This window comes from Rhamphochromis sp. 'chilingali' (genome assembly GCF_963969265.1).
Source record: "Rhamphochromis sp. 'chilingali' genome assembly, chromosome: 1".
Lineage (NCBI taxonomy): Eukaryota > Metazoa > Chordata > Actinopteri > Cichliformes > Cichlidae > Rhamphochromis > Rhamphochromis sp. 'chilingali'.
In genome coordinates, this window is record NC_137929.1 from 6,793,740 (window position 1) to 6,818,927 (window position 25,188).

At 42.4% G+C, this 25,188-nt stretch overlaps 1 protein-coding gene across 6 annotated transcripts in view; it reads right to left on the minus strand.

The window, feature by feature from the left end:
- The window catches only part of LOC308398096 (phospholipase D1-like), a 178,927-nt gene that overhangs the window by 68,242 nt on the left and 85,497 nt on the right, over positions 1–25,188 (minus strand). Inside the window, exons 2-7 of one of the 6 annotated variants that reach the window (XM_080884508.1) lie at positions 18,467–18,572; positions 13,691–13,795; positions 6,536–6,652; positions 5,997–6,245; positions 5,480–5,573; positions 4,272–5,141 (exon numbers count right to left, since the gene is read on the minus strand). The exons of 1 other annotated variant lie outside the window; for it this stretch is intronic. In XM_080884508.1, coding sequence (XP_080740634.1) covers positions 5,520–5,573; positions 5,997–6,245; positions 6,536–6,652; positions 13,691–13,795; positions 18,467–18,484 — 543 coding nt within the window. In that variant the 5' untranslated portion in view covers positions 18,485–18,572 and the 3' untranslated portion in view covers positions 4,272–5,141; positions 5,480–5,519. Of the gene's footprint in view, positions 1–4,271; positions 5,142–5,479; positions 5,574–5,996; positions 6,246–6,535; positions 6,653–13,690; positions 13,796–15,822; positions 18,573–25,188 lie in introns of those variants that run through there. 4 more of the 6 variants (XM_080884518.1, XM_080884517.1, XM_080884509.1 and 1 more) reach the window with 4 other exon arrangements.

Here is a 25,188-nt window from a genome sequence, read left to right on the forward strand (position 1 = left end):
TCTTTTTTGAACAAAACTCAAAACAGAGCCTATTAATCTTTCAGTCATTTCTAACCCCCCCCCCCCCCAAAAAAAAAAAAAAAAAAAAAATACCACATGCATACTACCCTTTAGGGCTAAGCCCCGGGTGTTTCAAATGTCTGGCTCCGCCTCTGGGCTGGACGGGCTCCTCGGGCCCACCAGCTGACGAGGAAGCGGAAGGAGACTGGACGGGCTCCTCGGGCCCTCCAGCGAGAGCAGTCTCAGGACCAGTGGGCACAGGGGCCCCTGGAACACACAGAACCAGTAGGCACACGGGCCTCTGGCAGGCACAGAACAGAACCAGTAGGCACACGGGCCTCTGGCAGGCACAGAACAGGACCAGCAGGCACACGGGCCTCTGGCAGGCGCAGGACAGGACCAGCAGGCACACGGGCCTCTGGCAGGGACAGAACAGAACCAGCAGGTGCGGAGACCTCTGGCGGAGACAGAACAGAACCAGCAGGTGCGGGGACCTCTGGCAGAGACAGAACAGAACCGGCAGGCACAGTGGCCCCTGGCAAACACATAGCAGACTTCAGCTGCCCAGAACGTTGACTCTGCTCAGGCAGTGACAGCCGGGTGCAGTCCTCAGCTGGGTTCCTAGCCTCCAGGGGTCCAGAGTGGGCTGAGGGCTGAAACTCAGCCTCTGGGGAGGCCCTGGAGCGCGTCACAGTCTCTGAACTGGCCAGCTTTTTAGGAATGATTACGTTATCATTAGGTTTGTCTCTCTGCTTAGAACAAACGGATGAAACACAGTTCCTTTTAGATTGATTTGACTGAGCTTGTTGTACCGGAGTAGTAAGTGACACAGGATGCAGGGCTAGTGGCTGCTGAACAGGAGGCTGAACTGAGGGTGACTGAAACAATGGTTTGGATGATGACAGTGGTGGAATGGGAGACTGAGCTTGAGGCCGGGCGGCTAACTGAGCTTGAGGCCGGGCGGCTAACTGAGCTTGAGGCCGGGCGGCTAACTGAGCTTGAGGCCGGGCGGCTAACTGAGCTTGAGGCCGGGCGGCTAACTGAGCTTGAGGTTGCGGTTCAAATGAATAAACAGTCCTAGTATTATCAGAGCTGGCGTTAATTGTCTCTGGGATATATGCCACAGTTTTAGCAGACCCTGGGTTAGCTGACACGGGTTTAACAGGTTCAGAAGAAACAGAAGAACAACAGCCCTTTGCTTTCACTGAAGTCTTAAAAATGCCAACCTGGGAGAGATCGGTTACCACGAAGGTAGGTAGGCTTAGCGAACTAGCTCCCACTGACACACCCCGAACAACCCCAGAAGAAAAAGTCTCAAAGTTCAAATTGGAACGGTTATGCTTTTTACTCACCACAGTCGGCCGCTCTGATATCCTGGGGTCCGACTGTGGCGAGGGGCGTCGACGGCGTGAGTGCTGTTTCCCATTTGAAGGCTGGACCGACGGGCCGGGCAGGACGCTCTCCGTCGGGTCAGGGAGTGAAGCATGAGTTGCAGGGTGGGTGGTAGCAAGGGGGAGAAGATGAAGCTCGTTCAGAACAAAATTCTCTGTGAGCGGGTGAAGTGAGCTGAGCAACCAGGGGAGACCAGAAAGTAAGCGCTGTAGCCGAACAGCTATGCCTTGGCGGAATTCTCTCCCCTCATGCTCCAGCCATAAGTTAATTAATTTGTCTACTGAGTAAATAATGTCCTCCCGGAGCTCCTCGGGCGGGTTGACTGCTGCTGGGTCCATAGTGCCGGTTCGTACTGTCACGGCTGCCGAGGCGAGCCGTGTGGAGTTGGAAAAAGGACCCAAGATGCAGGCAGTGGATGAGATACCGGTGGTTTATTTACAGAGGTGTAGTGGCAAACAAACAGTGGGGCATAACAAATAACTAAAGACACCTAAACTGGGAGAACTAAAAATAACAGACCTGGGAGCATACGACAACGGGATGAGAAGCAGAGAGACGCAAACGAGGAACAGGACACCGTGGAACACAGGGTAACGCAGACTGACACGGAGTTACACAGACGAACCAGCAACAGGCAGGAGAACACACAGGGCTTAAATACACACACACCAGTAATCAGGGGATGAGAGACAGGAGGGCAACACAGCTGGGAGAAATCAGAGCTGACGGGACAGGGGAAATGTAAACTGAACACACTCACATCAGACATGAACCTTCAGAATAAAACAGGAAACTAACAGACACAGAGAACCAGACAGGACACTGAACTTGACAGGCAGACTCATGAGCAGACACAATAACACCATGGACAGACAGAGGGAACACAGAGAAGTGGGAGCAGGCAGGCAAAGAACAGAACCCTAACAAATGGCAAAATCACAACAGAATACACACTCTGAATGAACAAAAGCATAACGAAACACAAAACACTGAGTCCTCAGACTCAGGACCATGACACTTTTTATGCTTTAACGTGCGCACGGGTAAGCTGTTCAGGACAACTCACACCATGAACAGAGGCACTTTTTATAGGAAAGACAGTGAGAACAGGATAAGAAAATAATAAACAGATAAAATAAACAACTCCATATGTGGCGCTAGTCTCGTCAGCAGAGAGCTGGGAGAAAGCTGTGAGAGATAAAACAATCAAAAACAATATGTCCCAAAACAATATGTCTTTGCTGAGAAAGTCTAAAAGGATAATTCTAAACTAATCTAACCATAGACAAAGGGCAGACAAGGGGCATCTTTGTACATTTAAAAGAAGGTAAAGAAACATTGAATCATTTTCCACTAACAACCTTAAAACAAACAAAAGGAAGCATCTCTATGGACAAACAAACCCCTCCACTTGGTTTGACCTGCTGATGTCATGTGTGGCATCAGCAGGACTTTAAAATGAGGAAATGACGGGCGGGCGTTTCCCCACACCTGACCCTCATGAAGACTGAAAAGACAAACAAAGTAAGAACAAATGACTTAATCTGTAACATAATAAAATGTAAAGAAACATGTAACTGAGTATTCAGCTTCATTTGCAGAATGTTTGATTTGCCAGCAACTGAATGCTTCCACACACAAACCCGGCATAGTGAGTGAAGCAATGTTACTTAACAAATAGCAAATCATAGCAAATACATAGAAACAGAATAATGTGTTTAATATGCAAAAGAAGAAGAAGAAGTAAACACATATGGGACAAATGGAGACCATTGCAGCTCATCCACCAGTGGGGTAAAAAGAGCAACCAAGAAAGTGGCAGCCTGCACGGCCACAGATGTGCTGGAGGAGCTAGAAGCTCTACCCATGGAGAAACTCCTGGAGAACCTTGCTAAGCCTAACAGGGGACAGGTACTTCTGCCCAACCTGGCAGCCACAAAGTGAACTCATTTAGGTAAAGATAACCACATGCACCTAACCAGCCTGCACCAGCCTGACATTTCTTCCTCCTAAGTAAAAACCAATGGATGGATTGAACTTAAGAGTCTCAGCTCAGTTTTCTATTTTGACCACCTACACCCCAAGATACTCTTTTAAAAAGTGTTGTTTCAGATCCCTTTGAAGTTCATAAAGGGCCTGTTCATTTTCATTCAGATGTTTTATTACATAAATGTTACTGTTTTCTTTTGATTTATGCTCCCACTACACTGCACCTCTACAAACAACAATGCCACGGACTGTCAGCTGCTTTTACATGCTGTGAACATGAGTAGGTTTGATCAGAGTTTCAATTATCAAAGAAAAGACAAACTGAGCAAAAAGAAGGAAAAAAAGACCAACTTCTTCCCAACTGACAAGAAAAATACTCGTCATGTTTTCATAATAAAGGATCAGGCTCCCCATTTATGACAGCTTGGACCAATAATGTATGTTACACTGATGCTACTGTAGAGACAGGGTCAACATCTCTATTTAAATATAATTAATATACAAAACACAATAAAAGTTATACATGAATTATTCATTATTTTTACTATTGATAAAATTCATGTATACTAATCAAAGTTATACATGAGTAACGACATTATTAATAATGATTAATAATAATAATTCTAATGCCAACATGATGACTGTTCATAGCTCCTGCTTTGAAATACTGAACTTAAACATTGACCTGATGAAAGATCACAATTCACAGTGGCCCACTGTCAGAATCATTCTGAATATAAACTCATCGAGTTAATCTGAACCTTTCTCAAATGTGCTGTGAATAAATGCTGCTGCAAGCCACTGTGGGAAAGCTGTGTTATTATCATGGAAACATCTGTGACACATTCACAGAGGACGAGGACACAAAGGGACGACACGCAGAGGCTGTGTTAAAGTCAAAAATCCAAATCTTTAGTCCTAAACAGGCAGTGGTTACAAACAGGAAGACGAGCAGTCCATTAAACAGTCTACAGGGTCAAACATACAGAGAATTCAAACAGCTATTAAAAACAAATAACTGGACACTGAAAAACTTCAGTGATGTGTGAGGCACCAAAGGGAAGCAGCTGAGTATATTCAATGAATTATCTTCAAATACAAAGACAGAAACTCCTACAGGCAGCATGCAAACTGAGCAGGATACACAAAGATCAGAGATTACAAAAGAAATCAGAAAAGGATTTCAAACTTACTGAGAGCAAGGCCTCTGTTACAAATCTGTCTAATAGAAAAACATGCTGTACAGATACAATACGGTCAGTGTTCATGGTCATTTAAAAACTGGCTCTACCTGAACCACTTCAATATTTTATGAAGTCACTGAGTCGACCATTTCTACAGTTTGTTTCCTTCATTGCAGTTAGAGTGCGGCTGGTAAGGATGAAAACACACACAGAGCGTAAATTGTCTTTGTTAGTAACAAACGTCAGCAAAGAAAAGACAAAACACACAAACACTCTCATGATATTCATGAATCATCAGAAAGCATCCAAACATTCTGCTCGTGGACTTTTACAGTCTTATTTGCACTCGCTCATCTTCATAATCATCCTGATCAATACATGACAGGGGAGGCTTTGAGGTAGGCGGGGCTCTCTGCTGATGTCAGCATGAAAGGCAGGACCAGCGTCTGCCACATGTTGGTGAAACATCACAGTACACTGGCGTGGTTTCCTTTCCAGATGTTGGACGTTTGACACTTCAACATTGAGGCCAACAAGAAGACACAGTTTTGGGTCGGGTTGCTGCAGGGTTTCTAACTGAGCAAAAGCAGAAGCACACAGACCAACAGGGATCAGATGCTGAGTGTTAAAGGAACATCTGTGCTGATCACTGAATGCTGCTGTGGTCTCTTGTTGAAGTTGGCTGGTGGGACAGTCTAATAGTGATATCCTGCCCATCGGAGGAACACTTTTAAAAACACATGCAATACTTTGTTTGTGTTACAGTCACAGTTTATGTTATTTTTGTCCTTTAAAAGTGTTGCTGTACTATAAAGTCCTATAATTTGAGGCTAAAATGGCTCAGAGAGTCTCTCTCTCAGAGGATCTCCTTTGAAAGTGGAGACGGCTTTATCCGCTGATCCACGTCACTTTACCTGGATGTTTTCTTTGAAGCTGGATGAAGACTCCTCTCCCTCACTCCTGCTGCAGCTGTGTGGTCCAGTTGGCCTCTGAGGTCACAGTCAACATCTGTAGCAGAAGAGGGGAAATAAAAGTCCAGGTTACCAAAACTGGGAGCTTTTCCAAAATAGAGCGTAACTGGACTTTTTCAGCCTTACAGGCAGATAGTCGTCTGAAGCTGCAGCTTTTTCTTTTTAGCTTTTTCCAATCTCTGCTCTCGGCTTTCTTTGAGAACATGTCTGCTTTCTTGGCATGGGTCTGTCTGCTGTTGGTGAAGAGACTAAATCCACATACTCGCTACTAAGATCTCCTCAAGTAGTCTCAACCAGATTACAGTTTAAGAGTAAATGTCTCCTGAGAGTTTCACCTTGGGGAGATGCTGTCTTGCTAACATGCAATCATGAGCATTAATCTATGAGGTGAAAAAGTAATTTTAAAAGCTCCAGCCTCAAGTTTTATTTCATCTGTGTTTTGGTCAGAGTCCCATCAGACCTCCAGAATGGTGTCAGAGTGTTTTCTATCCACGTGATGAGCACAGGCCTCAGGTCCAGACCTCCACGGGCACCATAGCCTCTTTGGAGCTAATAGGTGCAAGAAGGTTTTGTTGGGATAGGAACTGAAGAGGAAACTGACGAGGAAGGCAAGGATCTTCTTCAGCTCCTCCAAGCCGGGACCTCTTTGTGTAGGCCAGCATTGGCCAGGTAGCCCTCCAGCATCGCTGGATGGCCGACAGTGGAAAACCTAGAGGAGTAGGAGAGAAACAGCAGCTTGGAGCATGTCTTTATACTGTTTAGTTTTTAGAGCCACAGACTTTCTTTTAATGTCATTGTTCAGGATCTATGACTGATTATGTATTTAATGTATTCCTCCATGACTGTGTGACAGCAAGTGGAAAAAACCAGCTTGACCTTTGTTGATATGCTTGTAATTTTAATATTGATTAAATGGCCCATGAAATAATAGAAAGCTCATATATGAAAATGTATTTTAAGAAGTAAAATGTTAATCTGAGTACAAAGGAGTACACTCACCTTCTGGTAGATGGAGGTGTAGCGAGCGCTGGTGAACATCCAGGCCTCCTCGTAGAACTGATCACTGATTGGATCCAAAACATCGATGGAGGATCTGTGTAAGCGCTGAGGATCGTCCTGATGGACAGAACAGAAGGAGAGTGAGACAAGTGAAGATATACTAAACAACACTGTGACATGAACTGAGCCACACACAGTTTGATTCACAGGTGATTGACACATTATTTGACCACGAGCAATCTTTTCTGGTTTGACGCCGTCTTTGTAACCAGAAACCAGCTCTCTCCTCAGCTTCCTCCACTACACGCTTCCCCCACGCCAGTCTCCTCCATCACTATAAAGGGGAGAGTCATGAGCTCCATCACCCTCACCTGTGCCGTCCAACGTCCCGCCACCAGCCTCCACTGCAGCAGGCCAGAGACCACACCCCTGCCACAATAAGTAAAAGTATATCCTTGCTGTACCCTTAATGCTAAATGTGCTAAATTAACCGCTGCCTTTGCCCCTTTGGGATTATTCTTATGTCACTGGGATGTTGACCTTTGACCTTCACATTAGAGAGATGGGCAGACATAATGAGTAAAATATTAATGATAATTAAAATAACAATAATAAAAACAAAAGCTCTCAGATCCATCAAACCAAGCAGCAGAAAGAACAATAACTGAAGAGAAAACTTTAACCTTGTAGACTTCATTATGTTCCAGCTGCTCTACAGACGCTGTGACCTCGAACTTAAGCAGGTCGTAAAGTATGTGCAGCTCAATAACTTCATAATCAATTCAATTAAATCTTTATTGGCAGACTTCATGTCCATAAAAACAAGACAAGAAACACACACACAACTCCCCCACACACACACACACACACACACACACACACACACACACACACAACACAAGGTATAAACCATTAAATATATATATGTATATAAATAAGTATATAAAGCATTTGTAAAAATATAAAACCATAATATACATAAAACACAATTACTTAAAATAAATCAACAAATACACAAACACTTTAACCAGTGCTTTCTGAGACTGGATGAGTAACGGGAACCACTCACTGTCGGATTTGTAAGTGCTAAAATTATACTGTTACTCGAACCATCCAGTCGTTCTCTAAAATTGAACATTAACTTTCTTAAAAGTGCTTTAAAAGTCCAGACACCCACAGCTACAAACACCTGGCTGGCACTACCACTTCTAGGTATCCTGCAAAGGATTCTCATCGCATCATTATATGCAACATGCAGCTTCTGCATGCTACATTGTTTGTAGGATGACCACAAGGGGGCAGTATATAGCGGTGTGCAATACGCTTTAAACAAAGCCACTTTAACTGGAAGTGAACAAAAGCTGAATTTGCGTGCAATAGTATTTCCCTGCACATAGAGCTTACATCGGTGTCTGTATATGTCATCATCATCATTCATTTGCTCAGTAATAAAGTGACCGAGGTATTTCACCTTTTTATGAACTTCAAGAGTTTTTTGTGCCAGTTTAAACAAAGGGAAATTTAGCTGTTTATCCTGCTTGGTTCTACATATCAGAACAGCACTTTTAGCAGCATTGTTCTCAATGTCATATTGCACACCATATTCAGTACAGACATTAAGAAGATCCTGTAACCCAGCACTGCTTGGACTAAAAACAACCAGGTCATCTGCATACATGAGATGATTTATCAGTGCTTTACCTAATATACACCCAGTGTTACAGGCTCTCAGCTGTATGGACAGATCATCAACATATATATTAAATAAAATTGGAGACAAAATCCCACCCTGTCTGACACCATTGCTGACACCAAAGGGGGCAGAAATACTGCTTCCCCATTTAACCTGCATGTTCTGACGAGCGTACCAGTAAGAGAGAATCCTCACCATGTATTGAGGAACTCCCCGTGTCTTCAGTTTATCAAAAAGTTTTCTGTGGTTCACTCGATCAGAAGCCTTAGAGGCATCAATGAAACACATGAGGACAGATGAATTTTTTATACAACCTGACTATTTCCTTAAGTGCATATATGCACATGTCAGTGCCGTGCTTTGGTTTGAAGCCAAACTGATTATCCAGAGAAGAGATGAACACACTAACTCTGTCAAACAAGATTCTTTCTAACACCTTAGATAAAATACTGGCTAGTGCAATCGGCCTGTAATTATCCAAACAGCTCACTTTTGCAGCTTTGTCTTTCATAACTGGTACCAGTAAAATACACAGCATTGAGTCTGGTAATATGCCATGAATCATAAACCCAGTGAAGCAGAGCGCAAAAAGAGGAGCTAGCCTTAAACTAGCATGTTTTAAATGTTCTGCAGTGATGTGATCCAAACCAGAGGATTTATTATCAGACAACCTATGAATGGCTTCATATACTTCACGTGTCCTTACACTTATTGTGTCATTACTCATGTCAAGATTGTCCTCATATGGATCACTTTTTATACAGTTAAACAACGCACTGTAATGCTGTCTCCATGACGCTGCAATGCTATCTGCCCCAGAAACACCTTCAACAGTTGATGGTAGAGATGGTTTACAGTTATTAAGAGCTTTCACCTCTTTCCAAAAATCTGCCATATTATTACACAACATTTTCCAAAGAATCTGCTCTCAGCATTTGCTCATTTTTAGTTATAAAGCGAACAGCGTACTTATATCTGGCATTCGCACATTTTTTCTGTTCAAATTCTGGGCCTTGTTTAGGTCTTCCAGCCATGGCCCAACATTTATAAGCTATGCGAGCTTCATCATGGTACATGGATACATGTTCTTTCCAGCCAGGTCTGATGTTAGGTTTCTTATGCTTATATTGTTTATCAAGCAGTGTACCACTTTCATGCAGAGCAGTCACTATATCATCATACATGGAGCAGAGTAAAGGTTTATGCACAGCATTCTTACAGTTGACATCCTTGCACAAAATAGCTTCTTTGGGCAAAGAAATGTTGTTCAGATGTATATCGGTATTACTATGATAAGCTAAGAAATCATCTTCACTACAAGCTGACCAGTCTAATTTTACACTGGTAGCAATATTGTTTCCAGTTGTTGCTGGCATTTGTTCCACATTCACAGTAAAACCAAAAGGTATATGATCTGACACAGTTACCTCATACCTGATAGTCATGTTTGCTAAAGCTGCATGTCCAGCTGTACAGATACAGTGGTCCAGCCATGATGTACTATGCCAGGCTTCACTTATGTATGTATAGCTGTCTGCAGGCAGTAACACTTTGGTAGACAGGATAAGATTATTAACTTGACAGAAGTGAGTTAAGTGGTTAGCAAACTGAGAACTGCTGTCTGTGAGATCAGCATTAAAATCACCCAAAACATATATGCTGTAAGTATCGTTGTCTTGAATAAATGCATTAATAAAAGCCAGCCTACTGAGGTATTCTTGCTCATTTTGACAAGATTCATAGGGAGAATAAATATTAAGAATGATAAAACTACTATTGTTCTGTGTATATTGTATACCAATACACCAGTCTACATCCAGTCTAATGGGCTTTATCACAGGGTCTATTGTTTTGTCCCAAAGCACAGCAACCCCTCCAGGTATTCTGCCTCTGACTATAGCTGTGCTGAGATCAGTTGTTGATTCCCCCACTCCCAAAAAACTTGCATTTAGACAGTTAAGTTTTCCCAGGTCCTGTTTGGACAACCATGTCTCCTGCAAGCATAAAATGTCACATTCTGCAAGGAGACTGTCCACAACAATCCGTCGAGCTTTGTCCCCTGCACTCTGTCCCAAACGTAGACCACGACAGTTGTAAGATAATATCCTAATAGACATCTTCATGTTGATACGTTGGTACCAGAAGGCGCAGTTATCTCCCCTGCTGGATCCACTGAGCTTGGCACCAGGGCTTACGAGGTTCATAAAAACGCCGGACCAGAGCCCCTTCAGGCCAGAGTTCAGGATTGTACATTTCACCCACATCATTACATTCAGCAGTAACCTTGAAAGAGCTGAACCTGCTACGTTTACTAGCAATTTTTTGACAGGTCACATCTCTTTTAAGTTTCTCTCTCAAATACAGAGCAAGAGGTTCTGCATCTACATCCAGGGCAAATATAGTGGCAAACACGCTCACCAATTTAGACCCTGTGGTATTTAGGCAGCAGAACAACTAAGAATAACAACTACAAATAATGTTTTTAGGTTTCTGTTGTACTGCAAGGTTCTGTACAGGAGAACCAAACCAAGAGCAAATATTACGTCTCATTTACACCTGAGCACGAAGAGCCATCAACATTTAGCAAATTGAATCATCTTTGTTTAGATGCAAGAAGAATCATATAGAAATGAAAAAGTAGAAATAGAAATCCAGAGCAAAGATATCCTCTAATTCAGCGTAGCACATGTGCAGCTGCTGCGATTCACGTAAGCATTCGGCTCGTCGCTGCTGCAGATTTTTCTCTCGCTGTTCTGGCTCACAGCGCTGCAAACACAAAAATAAATATCCCCAAAGCTGTGAAAGGGAGCTAATTAGTAAGAGTATTGTTACTCTCCGCAGGAGTAGTCCAGCAGTAGAAATCAGTCCAATAACAAGGTGTGTAACATCTAGCAGGGTGACAGAAAAACCCAGGGTAACTTCTAAGGACCTCAACGTCTCTCTCACATTGTGTTTTTTAAACATGCTTCCATTTGTCACTTCAGTCTTTACTCTGAAATACAGGAAGAGAAATCATGGCTGAAACAATTTCTCATGAAACCAGGGGTGTGGTCCAACAGTCAGTTTGGTGAGGAAGGTTCCTAACTGAGAGAAGTGACCCAGAAGTATCTGTGTAGCAGCCACAATGAATCCAGATCATGAGCTTTATTAACTGATCAAAGTCTCTTCTTTCATCTTCTGTATCATTCAGTTTGCATTGGTAATGCCCATTATTGTAATGCTTTTTTAAGACGAGCAAAACTTTATTTCACTTTGGGTTAGCTAGGATAAGTGATGGATGGAGGGAATTTTACTTCAGCCACAGAAATCCTAAACAGGAAGGAGAAGCAGAGTTACAGTGGATCACTATCCAGCAGGGAAACAAGGTTTATTTCAATTTCTTGGCCATGAGTGAGATTTACTGAGTGGGCAAATTAGGGAGACGACACCATCAGATCCCGAGCCCTCCATGTGTTAATCAAGAGACGGCTGCTGTGCTACATCCATAAATAATGAATAAATTAGGAGCTAAAGCTGAAAGGACAGTTTATTTGTACCATCTTCACGTGAACACATTCAAGAACATCACAGATGAAGAAACATTAAAAACTTCCACACTACATAAAGCAAGAAAAATAGTTTTTCTTTCAGGTGGTTTCAGAAAAACAGAAACATCAAACATCTCCAAGACTCTCTTTGAAAGAACTAAAAACCTTTGTTCTCATGGTCCAATCATGAGTGAACTCCCCGATGAAGCCTTGTGTGCTAAAACATGTCAGAGTTTTAAAGGTTAAACATGAGTTTCCAAACCGTTTTGCTGGAGAACAATGAACTATTTGACTGAGTTTCAATCATTTACAGACGAGCAAAACCAGGACAGAGAAAAAAGGACAAAACTGACTCAGTAAAACAACAGAAAAGAAGATCCCATGTAGATCTGTATTATGTAGAAGTTCAGCCCAGCAACCAGTTCAGTTCAACACAAGTTTAAATGATTCTATCTGAACTCTGTGGAGCCTGATCTCAAGCTTTTTGAGTCTGACCAGAGGAAACCAGAGGATCTTTCTGTGTCTTCAAATTCACTGTGATCCAGTGATGGGAGTGATTTCAGCCCTGAGTGATCGCGCTGATGTTTGCACAGAGCAGACAATGAGGTGAATGTTTGGGCACATTGGTAACAGTGAAACAGTTTATTAGTAACGTGGGATCGTTTGTGTGCAGAGTATGAACTGAGATTCCTGAAGCTCTTGTCACACTGGTCACAGCTGTAGTTTCCTTCCATGTGTGCACGTTCATGACTGTTACGATTACCTGACTGTGAGAAGCTTCTCTCACAGTGTCTGCACTTGTGTGGTTTCTCTCCTGTGTGGACTCCTTTGTGTGTTTTAAGCTGACTTGCAGTGGTGAAGGATGACCCACACTGATCACAGAGGTGCTTTTTAACCCCACTGTGAATCAGTTCATGTCGTTTTAAATCACTTGGTGTGGTGAAGCTTCTCCCACATTCTTTGCAGTATTTCAGTTTGTCTCCAGTGTGTCTACGTTGATGTCTTTTTAGGGTCTTTTGCCGACTGAAAGTTTTTCCACAGAGGTCACAATGAAAGTCTTTCCCACCACCACAGTGATGACAGGGTTGAGAACTGGATCCATCTGTGTCGCTCTGCTTCTAAACAAAGACACAAAGACAGTGTAAGTCAGTCCTTCAACATTTGTATCCTGAACGTCGCCTGAAATAAAGAGCATCTCTGCAGACGTCCAACTACATTTGACTGTTTCAGTTAACACACTCAGTTTACTGGGCTGCAATAACTACAATACTACCACCATAATACTACAGTAATACTAAAATCATAACTGAAAGGAAAATCTGAATAATCACTCAGAGCTGCTTTTCCATGCAGTAGAATTGCTAACATGCTAACACAGTTTAATGAGCAGAGTTGTTCCAAACAGTCAGGCTAAAATGACAAGATAACAATATAAATACATACCTCACAGTAGCTGCACTTGTAGAGTCTCTTTCTGGTGTGGATCTGTTGGTGTCCTCTCAGGTGACGTGGAGATTTAAAAGTCTTCTCACACAGGTCACATTGATAAGGTCTCTCCTCAGTGTGGGTAAGCATGTGTCGTTGCAAGTGTGTGTGAGTTGTAAACTGTTTGCCACACTGTTCACAGCAGTACACATCATGTCTGGTGTGAATGCGTAGGTGTGTATTTCGGCTCCCTCTCTGGCTGAAAGTTTTTCCACAGATGTCACAGCTGTATGGCTTAATTCCAGAGTGGGTAACTAGATGCCTCTGTAAGTGGCTACTTTGAGTAAAAGCTCTGCCACACTGATCACAGCTGTACGCTTTAACTCCACTGTGGATGAGTTGGTGTTGTTTTAGGGAACGCTTCAAGGAAAAAGACTTCCCACAAAAGTAACAGCTGAACGGTCTCTCTCCAGTGTGGATGACCTGATGCTGTTTTAGTGAAGCCCTCACAGTAAAACCCTTCCCACACTCGTCACAGGTGTGTTTTTTCTCTCCCTTTCTTCTGTGAGGTTTGTCGGCCTCCTGAGAGCGCTGACTTCTGGCTCCATGTTGGTCCTGCAGTGACAGAGATACAAACAGAGGCAGTGAGTGAAATGCAGTCGTGGAACAAACTCAACCTTCAAACTCCATTAACACTAGTTTTAAACCTGAAGGTGGAGCGTGGCACCAAACACCTTAAAGGTCTCTTATCCCCACCTGCTGGTAGTTCTAACACATTACATCCAACCTGGTGTTAAGCCAAGAAAGGTTATTATGCATTTTATCAATATTAGTATAGTATGAACATCTTCACACTAATCTGGACGCCTTATTCTGGACTAACTGAAGTCTGTTAAGATCTGTCTTATTAGCTGCTGACCAAATGATTGAACAATACTCCAGATGAGACATTACTAGTGCATTAATGACATCTTTCATAATGAAGAAGTGATACACAAAGAGCATTTCATAGCCATAGCTATGCCTTGTCGGCAGAGTTATGTGACATTAGTGATGTTTGTACTTTCAGCGTTAACTTGCTTTTAAAGCCTTTAAAATATACGCCGTTCAATAGTCGACCTTAATCTGACAGAGAATGTGATGATTTTGTGGATAATTAAAGTCAGTCATATATCCACAAACACAACAAGCTGAAAGTCAGTGATGCTGCTCGGTTTGCAGTCCTGAACATCACGGCACAAGCAGGATCCACTGCACTGTTAATGTTAGCTGTGTTATATTGCTGCCTCTGTTCGGTGGTGTCGAGCCAAACGCACTTTAACGTGTGTTTGAACGAGCTGACGGTTCACTCGTTAAGCTGAAAGAAAGATGCTTTAATCACAGCAGTCACACATGTGTCCACTGCACCATCTGGAACTCTTCTTGTTTACACTCGTAATAACACAAACACTAAATCCTGCTTCTCTGGTGCTGTTGTGTAGCAGTGTATACACCTGAGACTGTCACCTGTCTGTCTGTCCTGCACTCTCTCTCTGTTTCTTTCTCTCTGATTGTGGAATAAAAGTATGAACATGTGTTTATAAGTTACACTTGTGTTTGAATCCTGCAGCTTATCACACATTTGATTTCCATGTGTGACGACTGCAAGTGTCCAGAGTGAGGACAGACTGAGGGAGCCACTGCTGCACATCATCTGTGAGGCTTTGCACCCCGATGATCCACCAGGACAAACTCAGCATTGTGTGAGGAAGAGGAGGAGGAAGAGCCAGCAGCAGCTGACAGATGGAGAGAATAGACAGACTGTTCCCTGTTTGTGAAGGACTGCTAGGAAAGTTTAACATAACTGTCTGTGCTGAATCAGTCTTATTAGGTAATGTTCAAATAATGTGATCATCCCAGTGTTTTCAGTGTGGGAGAAAGTACTCAGGGCCTTCAAGTTACACACTATGAAAGGCAGCAATAAGTTTAATGTTCAGAAACCTAAAGTCTGTATCAGCAGCAGAATGGAGCTAAAAATAAATGTTGGTTTCAGTTCTATGAAGCTTTGAGTATTTTGGATCAGTAGCTGCTGTGTTTGTTGCATCATATTGCTGTAACTGTTTATATGCTTTATATATTCTGAGCTAAGTTGATCTATAGTGTTACATCATATTCTATAAGGATGTTATGTGTTTGTAGACTTTCTGCCCAGTTTGACCCATTTAGCAGAAGTCAGCCTGTTTAAGGCTCTGATATCTATTCTGTGTGACTTAAAGCAGTTATGACATGGTCTGATTTTCTCACCCAATAAAGGAATATTTCATATATCAGTCTACTCTTCATTCTATCAGACACAGTTATCACAGCTCCTACATTTGCTTTTTACACATACCGTATTTTCACGACCATAAGGCGCACTGTGCTAAAAGGCGCAGTCTCAGTTATGTGTGCCCTTACTGTATTTAACACACACATAAGGCGCACTGGATCATAGGGCGCATACAAGTACCGTATGCGTATTTAAAAATAAAGCAGGAGCAAACCTGAATTCGGTACCTTACTCACATTTCTATTGCCGGTAATCGTCATCATCAACAACACACAAGCATACAAGTGTGCGTATTTAAAAATAAAGCAGGAGCAAAACAAAGTTTGGTACTCACATTTTTATCATCAATCAAACCCATCGAAGTCCTCATCCTCTGTGTCTGAATTGAACAGCTGCACTAAATCTCCATCAAACATGCCAGGTTCACTTTCTTCACTGTCAGAGTCACTTTCCGTGCCGTGCGGCTCCTCGGAAACGATGCCGGCTTTTGCGAAAGCTCGAACAACAGAGCCAGCAGCCATGTTAGCCCAAGCATCTACAATCCATTGGCAAATTGTGGCGTAACTCGCCCGGCACTGCCTCCCACTCTTAGTGAAACTGTGGTCTCCATCGGTCATCCATCGCTCCCAGGCCGCTCGCAGCCTTACTTTGAACGGGCGGTTCACACTGATGTCCAGCGGTTGGAGTTCCTTTGTCAGGCCTCCCGGAATGACAGCAAGCTCACAGTTCAATTGCTTCACAAGTTTTTTCACATCGGCTGTGAGATGGGCACGCATAGAGTCACAGATCAACAGCGATGGTGATGCGTGGAAAAAAACCACCTGGTCTCCTTACATACACCTCCCTCAGCCACTCTTTCATCATTTCCTCATCCATCCAGCCCTTTTCATTTGCCTTAATGATGATTTCTGCTGGAAACTTCTCTTTAGGCAAAGACTTTCGCTTAAAAATCACCATAGGCGGCAGTTTCTGTCCATTAGCATGGCAGCCAAGCACAACAGTAAAAGAAGACTTTTCATACCCCGTTGTGCGTATCGCTACCGTGCTGGTCCCCTTCTTCTCCACAGTGTGACTCACCGGGATGTCAAAAGTGAGCGGGACCTCGTCCATGTTTGTGATGTGGCTGGGCTGGATGTGTTTGTCGCCGATGTGTTTGCTGCAGTAGGAGCGGAAGATGGCCAGCTTTTCCTTATAATCCGCTGGAAGTTGCTGCGCTACCGTAGTCCTGGTCCGGATGGAAAAATGGCACCGTTTCATAAAACGAAAGCACCAAGACGGACCTCCTTGGAAATGTTCAATGTTCATCTCTTCAGCTAGTGAAACTGCTTTTAGCTGAATGGTGACCGTCGAAACTGCTTCTCCCGCTCGCTCTTTGCTCGATGATCCACCGCTCGAGTCTTTCCTCCAACTCGAGCCACCTCGCCTTATGTCCGCGGAAACTCAGCTGCGTTTTCTTGACCTGCCGGAGCTTGTTTTCCAGCTTCCTCCATTTGCGAACCATCGATTCGTTAATCTTAAATTCTCTCGCCGCTGCTCGATTTCCATATTCCTCCGCGTAGCTGATGGCCTTCAGTTTAAACTGTGCTTCGTAAGCGTGTCGCTTTGCCATTTTCAGGGTTGTTAAAACAACGATGTCCTGCATAACGCACATACCTGTTCTTTTATACAGGTATGTGCGATTGTCCCGGTATATACGATCAACGCCCACACTTCACCCTTTAATGTTCTTATGGTGTTCTCTACTACGTCCTCCTTACAACACATAGGGCGCACCGCGCTATAGGGCGCGCCGCACTTTTTGAAGAAAATCTAAGTGCGCCTTATGGTCGTGAAAATACGGTATATGTAAGCATTGAGCCAAATTTAGTACCAACATACTGAAGGAACAATATTTGTCTCTTATATATGATACATCTATATAAACACTGTCACAGATACTTGTCTGTGAGTGAAGTGATTAATATGATAACTATAATATTGGCCATATTATACCACAGTGAGATGACTTTAGTCTCATGAACAACATCAGCTAATTGTTATTTACAGCTAATCTTAAACGACTGTTCAGCACAGAAATGAAGCCCAACAATCATGTTTCACAGTCCTGTGGTCTCAGCCTCAGATACTCATCAAATCACACAGAGCTCATGTAGAAACAAATGAACTAAATATGTTCTCCTTCATTTCTGTCAAACAAAGCTGTATGAAACATTTCCAGCTGTTAGTATCATGGTTGCTAGGCAACCTGGGCAGCGCGACGGAGGCTAGACGTCCCATTTCACGAGCCTACGAGCCTCGCACTTCGGCCTTAGCGGTCTTTGAGTACGCGGCCCTTGAGGACTTTAAAGCTGCAGAACCTGAATCGGGATACAGCCATGATGATCTCCAGCCTCGTGCTCGCCAACATTCTCACCTGAGTTAAGAAGACGATCACTGAAATGGTCTCAGCAGGTCCTTTGATGACAGCAATGAAATGCAGCGGTAAGGCTTTTTGGGGATTAAGTTCGTTTTCATGGCAAAGAAGGACGATGCAGTTCATCTGATCACTCCTCATAACATTCTGGAGTGCAGGCAAAATGCTATTATAAAAACTTAAGCAGCAACTTCTCCAGGTTCCAATATTTACGCAATTCTCAAACCTTTTGGCCACGACTGTATAACCTCTTCTGAAGTTTAGTGGATATTATACATGGTTATGCTCAGGATGTGTCGGCCAGTTTCCACTGGAAACGCCTTTTGGTTAAACTGTCAGCGAGGAATTTGCATTTGCACTGTTACATTTTTATATAACTTTAATGCACATAAACAACAGCTGCTTGTTTCAGTGAAAATACATTGATGGGTTTTTAATAAAGTTGTGCAGCTGTAAAGTATTTTGTCTGGTGTCAATTCTATCGTCAGCTACATCGTTATGGCAAATGTTCAAATGTATATGGTGATAAATATCTTTGGTCATATGGTCCTGCTCTGTCTGTCACCTTCTGTGTTGAGCTCATTGTTTCCTCTGTAGTGGCTGAGGTGAGTCCAAGTAGCTGAAAATGTTCCTCTGCTGCTCCGTCAGACTCTCCTCCTCCTGCTGATCAGCTGGGACACAAAACAGATCTTTGTTAGGCTCCACACTGCACTGAAGAGTCAAAGTGGCTCATATGTTCATCTGACAAGTAAAAGAACACATTTTTGTTTCCCGAGGTGGGCAACTTGTTGGAAACAAACACAAAAGGTTTGAGCACTGATACCTGCCATTGCTGGCATTGAAAGATGCAACGCCAGCAATGTGGATTGGTTTGAGTCTTGACAATCCACATTGCTGGCATCTTTCAATATGTTTGAATGCACCAGTGTAAGTGCAGCCACTCAGACTCAATGTGTTCATAGAAACAGGTGCACATGTGTCACGAGTTCATCCAGCAGTAGCTATGGCACTTGGCCACAGGTGGCAGCAGTGGACTGACCTCCATTTGAGACTGCTCCAGCTGCTCTGTGACAGTCAGTAGATCTGCTACAAATTGCAGATCATATGCAAGTTTTGGAAATGACATTATAAATATTCCTAACTTAGCCACGGCAGCATTGTTGATGTATTACCTATATTGGCTGAAAATGTTCATTTGCAGAGAAAAGACACAGGCAGACTGTGCTTACAGGACAACAACAACAACAATCTTTATTTATAGAGCACATTTAAAAACCAACGGCATGCCAAAGTGCTTAACATAGAACAAATTAACACAAGTATAATCAGAGTCATAAAAATAAAAGTGTAGAATTATGTTCACAGGAAAAAGCCACCAATAGAAAAAATATAACTATAGCACATAGCTATAGCACAATATAACTGTGCCATCAACACACAATGGGGATAAGACATACACAGCGCAAATAAAAAGCAAGATAGGAAAATTAGTAAAATAAATCACTGCAGACAAGGCCAGCATTTAACCGGTAGAAAACGCAAGATTAAACAAATACGTTTTAAGCCGTGATTTAAAAGATTGAATAGAGTCAGACGCCCGAATGCCAATGGGAAGGTTGTTCCACAACTCTGGTGCGGCCAGGGCAAACGCTCGATCACCTCTAGACTTCAGCCGAGATCTAGGCTGCACCAACAGTAACTGTGAGGATGATCTTAAAGCCCTAGCAGGACATATAAGCTTAAGAGTTCCTTAAGATAGCTCGGTGCTGTGTTATTAGTGATTTTAAAAGTAAACAGCAGAATTTTAAATTGGATACGATATTTCACAGGCAACCAGTGCAAATCAGCTAGGACGGGAGTAATGTGGGCAAACTTCTTAGTTTTGGTTAGAATGCGTGCAGCAGCATTTTGGACTGTCTGTAATCTATGGAGGAGGGCAGAGTGGAGTCCAAAATAGAGTGAATTGCAGTAATCCAGCCTCGAAGTTACAAAGGCATGGATGAGTTTTTCCAGGTCTTTATGCGGGATGTACTGCCTGGCCTTAGAAATAAGGCGGAGTTGGTATAAACTCGATCTAACAACAGCAGACACTTGTCTATCAAGTTTAAATGAGCTGTCAAGTAACACGCCCAAATTCCTAACAGTGTCGGAAAAGGAGCTAGTGAGAAAACCAAAAGCATCACGAAGTTTGGCACGAAGGACGTCACTGCCAAAGACCACAATTTCAGTTTTCTTATCATTAAGGATAAGAGTATTTGCCAGGAGCCATTGCCTGACCTCACACATGCACCCTCGAAAACTATTCAAGGACAAAGCTAGGTCATCATTTAACTCAAAGTAGATCTGAATGTCATCAGCATAATAATGAAAAGCGATGTGATATTTCTCAAAGATAGCGCTTAATGGAAGCATGTACAATGAGAACAGAGTAGGGCCTAACACAGATCCCTGAGGGACACCACAACAGACAGGTACAGCGAAGGAAGAGGAAGTGGCCAAGTGAACCGAGGAGAGCCGATTGGACAAGTATGATTTAAACCAATCCAAGGCAACACCCTTGATGCCTACAGCGTGCTCAAGTCTCGCCAATAGGATTTTATGATCAACCATATCGAAAGCCGACGATAAATCCAATAGCACTAGGACCGAGGAGCGCCCATTATCAGCCATTAGTAGAAGGTCATTGAGAACTCGGAGCAGCGCTGACTCAGTGCTATGATGTGGTTTGAAGGCCGATTGGAATTTATCATTAATGCTATTCTCATCCAGGTAGGCCTGGAGTTGAAGCAACACTATCTTCTCAAGAATTTTGGCCAAGAACGGAAGCTTGGAAATCGGCCTATAGTTCGCATAATCATTATAATCGAGGTTCCTTTTTTTAAGAACAGGCTGAATTATAGCATGTTTAAAGGCTGATGGTACGCAACCAGAGAGCAAAGAAGAGTTCAAAAGGGACAATATACTAGGTCCAATTGCACTAAAACAGTCCTTAACTATACGAGATGGAAGAACATCATATACGAGATTAGTATTGTTCAGTTGTTCAACCAGACGCTTAAGAGTAGGGAGTGAAACGGGTTCAAACTGATAGAAGAGGAACAGTCAGGGGTAAACGCAGAGCCTGTCATTAAAGGAAGAGCAGATTTAAGAGATGAGACTTTATCTAAAAAATAATTTAAAAATTGTTCGCAAAGAACCGTGGAGCATGGCAGCGGCATAGTGGGGCAGGGGTTGACCACAGAGTTAAAAATTTTAAATAAAATTCGAGGATTGTTACCATTGGTAGAGATAATTTTTGAAAGAAAAGCTGCTTTAGCCATTTTGGCAGCAGTTTGAAACTTCAAGCGACTAGTACGTAGGATGTCGTAAGATGCCTGGAGTTTATCTTTCCTCCACCTTCTCTCATCCCGCCGACACGCACGTCGTAGAGCGCGAACAGAGTCACTTAACCAACATTGTGAGTAAGTTCTGGGGCGCTTCATTTTAATAGGTGCCACAGTGTCGAGGATGGAGGAACATGTAGTTAACAGGGTATTGGCAAAATTCTCAACCATATGAGGGGTAAGACAATCTGACGTAATAGATGCAGAATACACAAAAGAAGCAGAGAATTTCACCACAGTATCAGCATTAACAGTACGCACATCACATAATAACGTTACATGTTATTATGTGATGTTACTGAAATCATCATGAATAACAGGAGTGGTGATTCCTGTAACTTTGTGTATATAATTTGGCATTTCTTACTGATGTAGGCCAAAAATAAATACATAAACTGAGCACCTGATGGCTTTGAACTTTTGTTGTCCATCTTCCATTGGTTTGAATTTTGTGCTCCAGTACAAACACAAATCCCCAACCCGAGGATCAGCACAATTAACCTAACAGACCTACACCTTAGTTCACAGATTCACTTTGTCTAAGGTTGATTTCTGGGATTTCACACAACCCAGGATTCAGATCGTGAATCCATGATGGGCTTGGATTTACATCATTATAAATGAAATGTGCTCTACTTGGAAGCAGCCGGCCCCGCCCCTTTTGACGGGTTGTGTGAGACTTTAAATCATCAAACTGTAAATTATAAATTAAATTGTTATTGATCCTTTACCCCGAGTCCTAAAGTGTAGATTTATTTTCTTACTCTTCTTATATTTATTGTTTGTTTACTTGCACCGCTGTAACTGCAGCCTCGTCGTCTCGTCTCTCTATATGCTGGACTGTCTGTAGCGGAGATGACAATAAAGTTTACTTTGACTTCAGCAGCGCGCAGGCGCACCGAGGGCTCTCGCACTCACTTTATAGAATTTAGAAAAAACATTGGTGCAGATTATAAGTCTGTATCATAATATCTGTTTGTTGTGTTGTTTTTATTTTGTTTTGCGAGTTGGTTATTAGATGCCGCTCCAGCCAGCCAGAGACTCCCCGCCGTAATAAACTACGTATTCTCTTATTGCTGTTACCAAGTTCCTGTGAAAAGCAGATTTTTCCCACTGCTGACTCAGCTGGATCAGGGAGAGTGACTGAGGCAGATATTGAGATGTCAGTGTTTTTATATAACATTAAAGTCCCTGAGGGTATGGCACCAAGCACCACTGAGAATTCCCCAACACTGTTTGACAAGTTTGACGAGCATCTTGACTTTTGGTCTTTGGATATTAACAGTCCTGGATATGTGACTTCTTGTTTAACAGAAATGTTACAGAGAGCATTTGCAGTGCAGCCTTTAATTGCTAGTAATTCACATTTTTTTTAGATTTCGACATAAAGCAGATGCCTCAGAGAAATCACTAATAACACTAAGGGCTGGACGGATTTGATTTGCATTCTTCAAGAAGAGTGTGGTGTCATCAGCTAGCTGGCTGATGATGAGCTCCTTATCAGCTGTGCTGATTCCTTGTATAACAGGTCAAATCTCGGGGTGGAGTCTTAATCATTTTAATTGAGCTATTGCCATTCGTGTACAAGGTTTTGATAGCTTTACAGAAAAATGCCAAATTTTTCCAAAGAGTGGAAAATAAATTGATGTTCAATTGTATCAAAAGCCTTTTAAAAATCCAGGAAGAGAATGAAGCTATAGTCAGATACCAAATCAGAGTAATCAAGTAGATCTAAAACCAGTCTCATGTTCTTAGAAAGGTGTCTGTTTCTCATAAAGCCTGATTGTGTCTCATCGATAATTGTGTCCAAGAACTCTTTCATTCTGTTAGCAAGTACTAAAGCCATAATCTCATAGTCATCATTGAGCAGACAGATGGGTCTCCAATTGTCAATAAGAAGTAAGTCTTTGTTTGGCTTTGGAATAAGTGTTATGAGACCCTGAGTAAGAGTAGGAGGGAGGATGTTATTCTCTACACTTCCTATGAAAAGCTGCAGTAAGAACGGAGCCAGGAGATTAGAAAATGATTCATAAAACTCTGCAGTTAAACCATCTGTGCCGGGAGATTTGTTGGCCTTAAGTGCAGAAATAGGATTACAAACGTCCTCCACAGTCAGAGGGCTGCCACAGTGACTTCCATCTTCCACAACAATAGTTTTTAGGTTTTTAATATTATTGAGAAACAGCGTTGAGACATATATATATATATTCTACTTTTCTAAATGATTGACTATTTCAATGGAGAACCTAAATGACACGGACCCGTGTTTGTTATTACATATCTCTATTTTGAATGTGACAAGTCTATCATTGCCTGTTATTCATAGGTATTAACAGAGTTTTTGGCCTTTTTTCCCTCTATAAAAGTTAATTGACTCTTTACAGTGGCCTGCTATGGTTAATAATAACATGTTCAGTCATGAGTGAAATCAAAGCTTTTCTTCACTTTAGCATTTAACATTCCCAACAATATAATGTGATACCTTAATTAAAACACAGCTAATAAAACACAATTTTCTTAATGCAAACATCAGTGACTCAACATTAGCAACCAAAGGGTTCAGTCTGCAGCTCACACTCATGTGAAGCTACAGCCTCCCCCTTTAGTCTCTGTCATCCTTCTGCTCCTGCACAAACAAAGCAAGACAAAACCTCCACCCTTCTTCTACAGGCTGGGTGAATTGTTGTGGACATTCACTAATCCTAAAGTCGGCACCGTTTTTGTCTCAGTATCAAGTCAGTTAAACTTTTAGTCGTCAATCCATCACAGTCCAGTCACATGCATACATCCACACACATTCATACCAGATATTGCTGATAATGGAGTCTCACGCGCAGCCTATTCGAGCCTCCATCACCAGCAAGATGACGTCATCATTTTAAAGGAAAACAGCTCCTTGTTTTTGGACTGGATTGACTCGCTGCAATCCTTTTAGGCTCAGGACTTCTCATGTGATCAATGTCACATATAAGTGAATTTCTCCCAAGCCCATTATAATCATGGAGAAAAACACTTTGCCACTGTTTCCAGTAAGAATATTTTATAGCGCTTTAAAGTTCAACCTCTCAGGTCTGGATTAAAGAGCTGATTTGTTAAATCGGGAACTCACAAAATACCAAAATATCACCACCGGTGGATCACACCTCTCAGATGTTCTTATCTCAGTGCACTGTAACAAAAGCACAAACAAACGCAACCAATAAAATACTAATAAAGTAACAAATACTGGGGCCCATTGCAAACATGTCCAAGCATAAAACCATCTTTCTCTCTCTTAGAGAAAGAAAACAATCCAAACCTCACTGATAAAATCAACCTAGTGTCAAGCAAAACCCAAAAATCAACCAAAACTTCACCAGAAAGTTTTCCTCCCTCCCGGGACAATATTGTGCAGGAATACAGGCACCGTAACTCCTTTTGCACTGACAAAAACATGTTGGATTGACTTGATTCAATAGTGGACACTGGTTGCACACAAAGGTTTTGCTTTGGCAGAAACTTAAACAACTGAGTTAAATCAACACAACCTTTTCATATTCAGTAAAGCTGCATGTTGTGTTCATAAAACACGATTGAAACATGTTCAGATGGAGTAAGTTGAGCTCCTGGAACATTTTAATCCTTCAATTGAAATTGAATGGGTCTACAACAACTACCATCCTCCTATCTCTATCCTGGTTGCAGCAGGGCTGGGAAATAACCCTGAAGTGATAGGTTACCAGGCAGGGTACACCCTGGACAGCTCACCAGTCTATCAGATAGAAACACACAGCCGTTTACATTCATGGATAATTTAGCCCAGGACCTTCTTACTGTGGAGCAACAGCACTAACCAGCATGCCAACAATGGAGGAAATACAGGAAAGCTATGATTTCCTGTATTTGAGGCAGAATTATTTTGTTC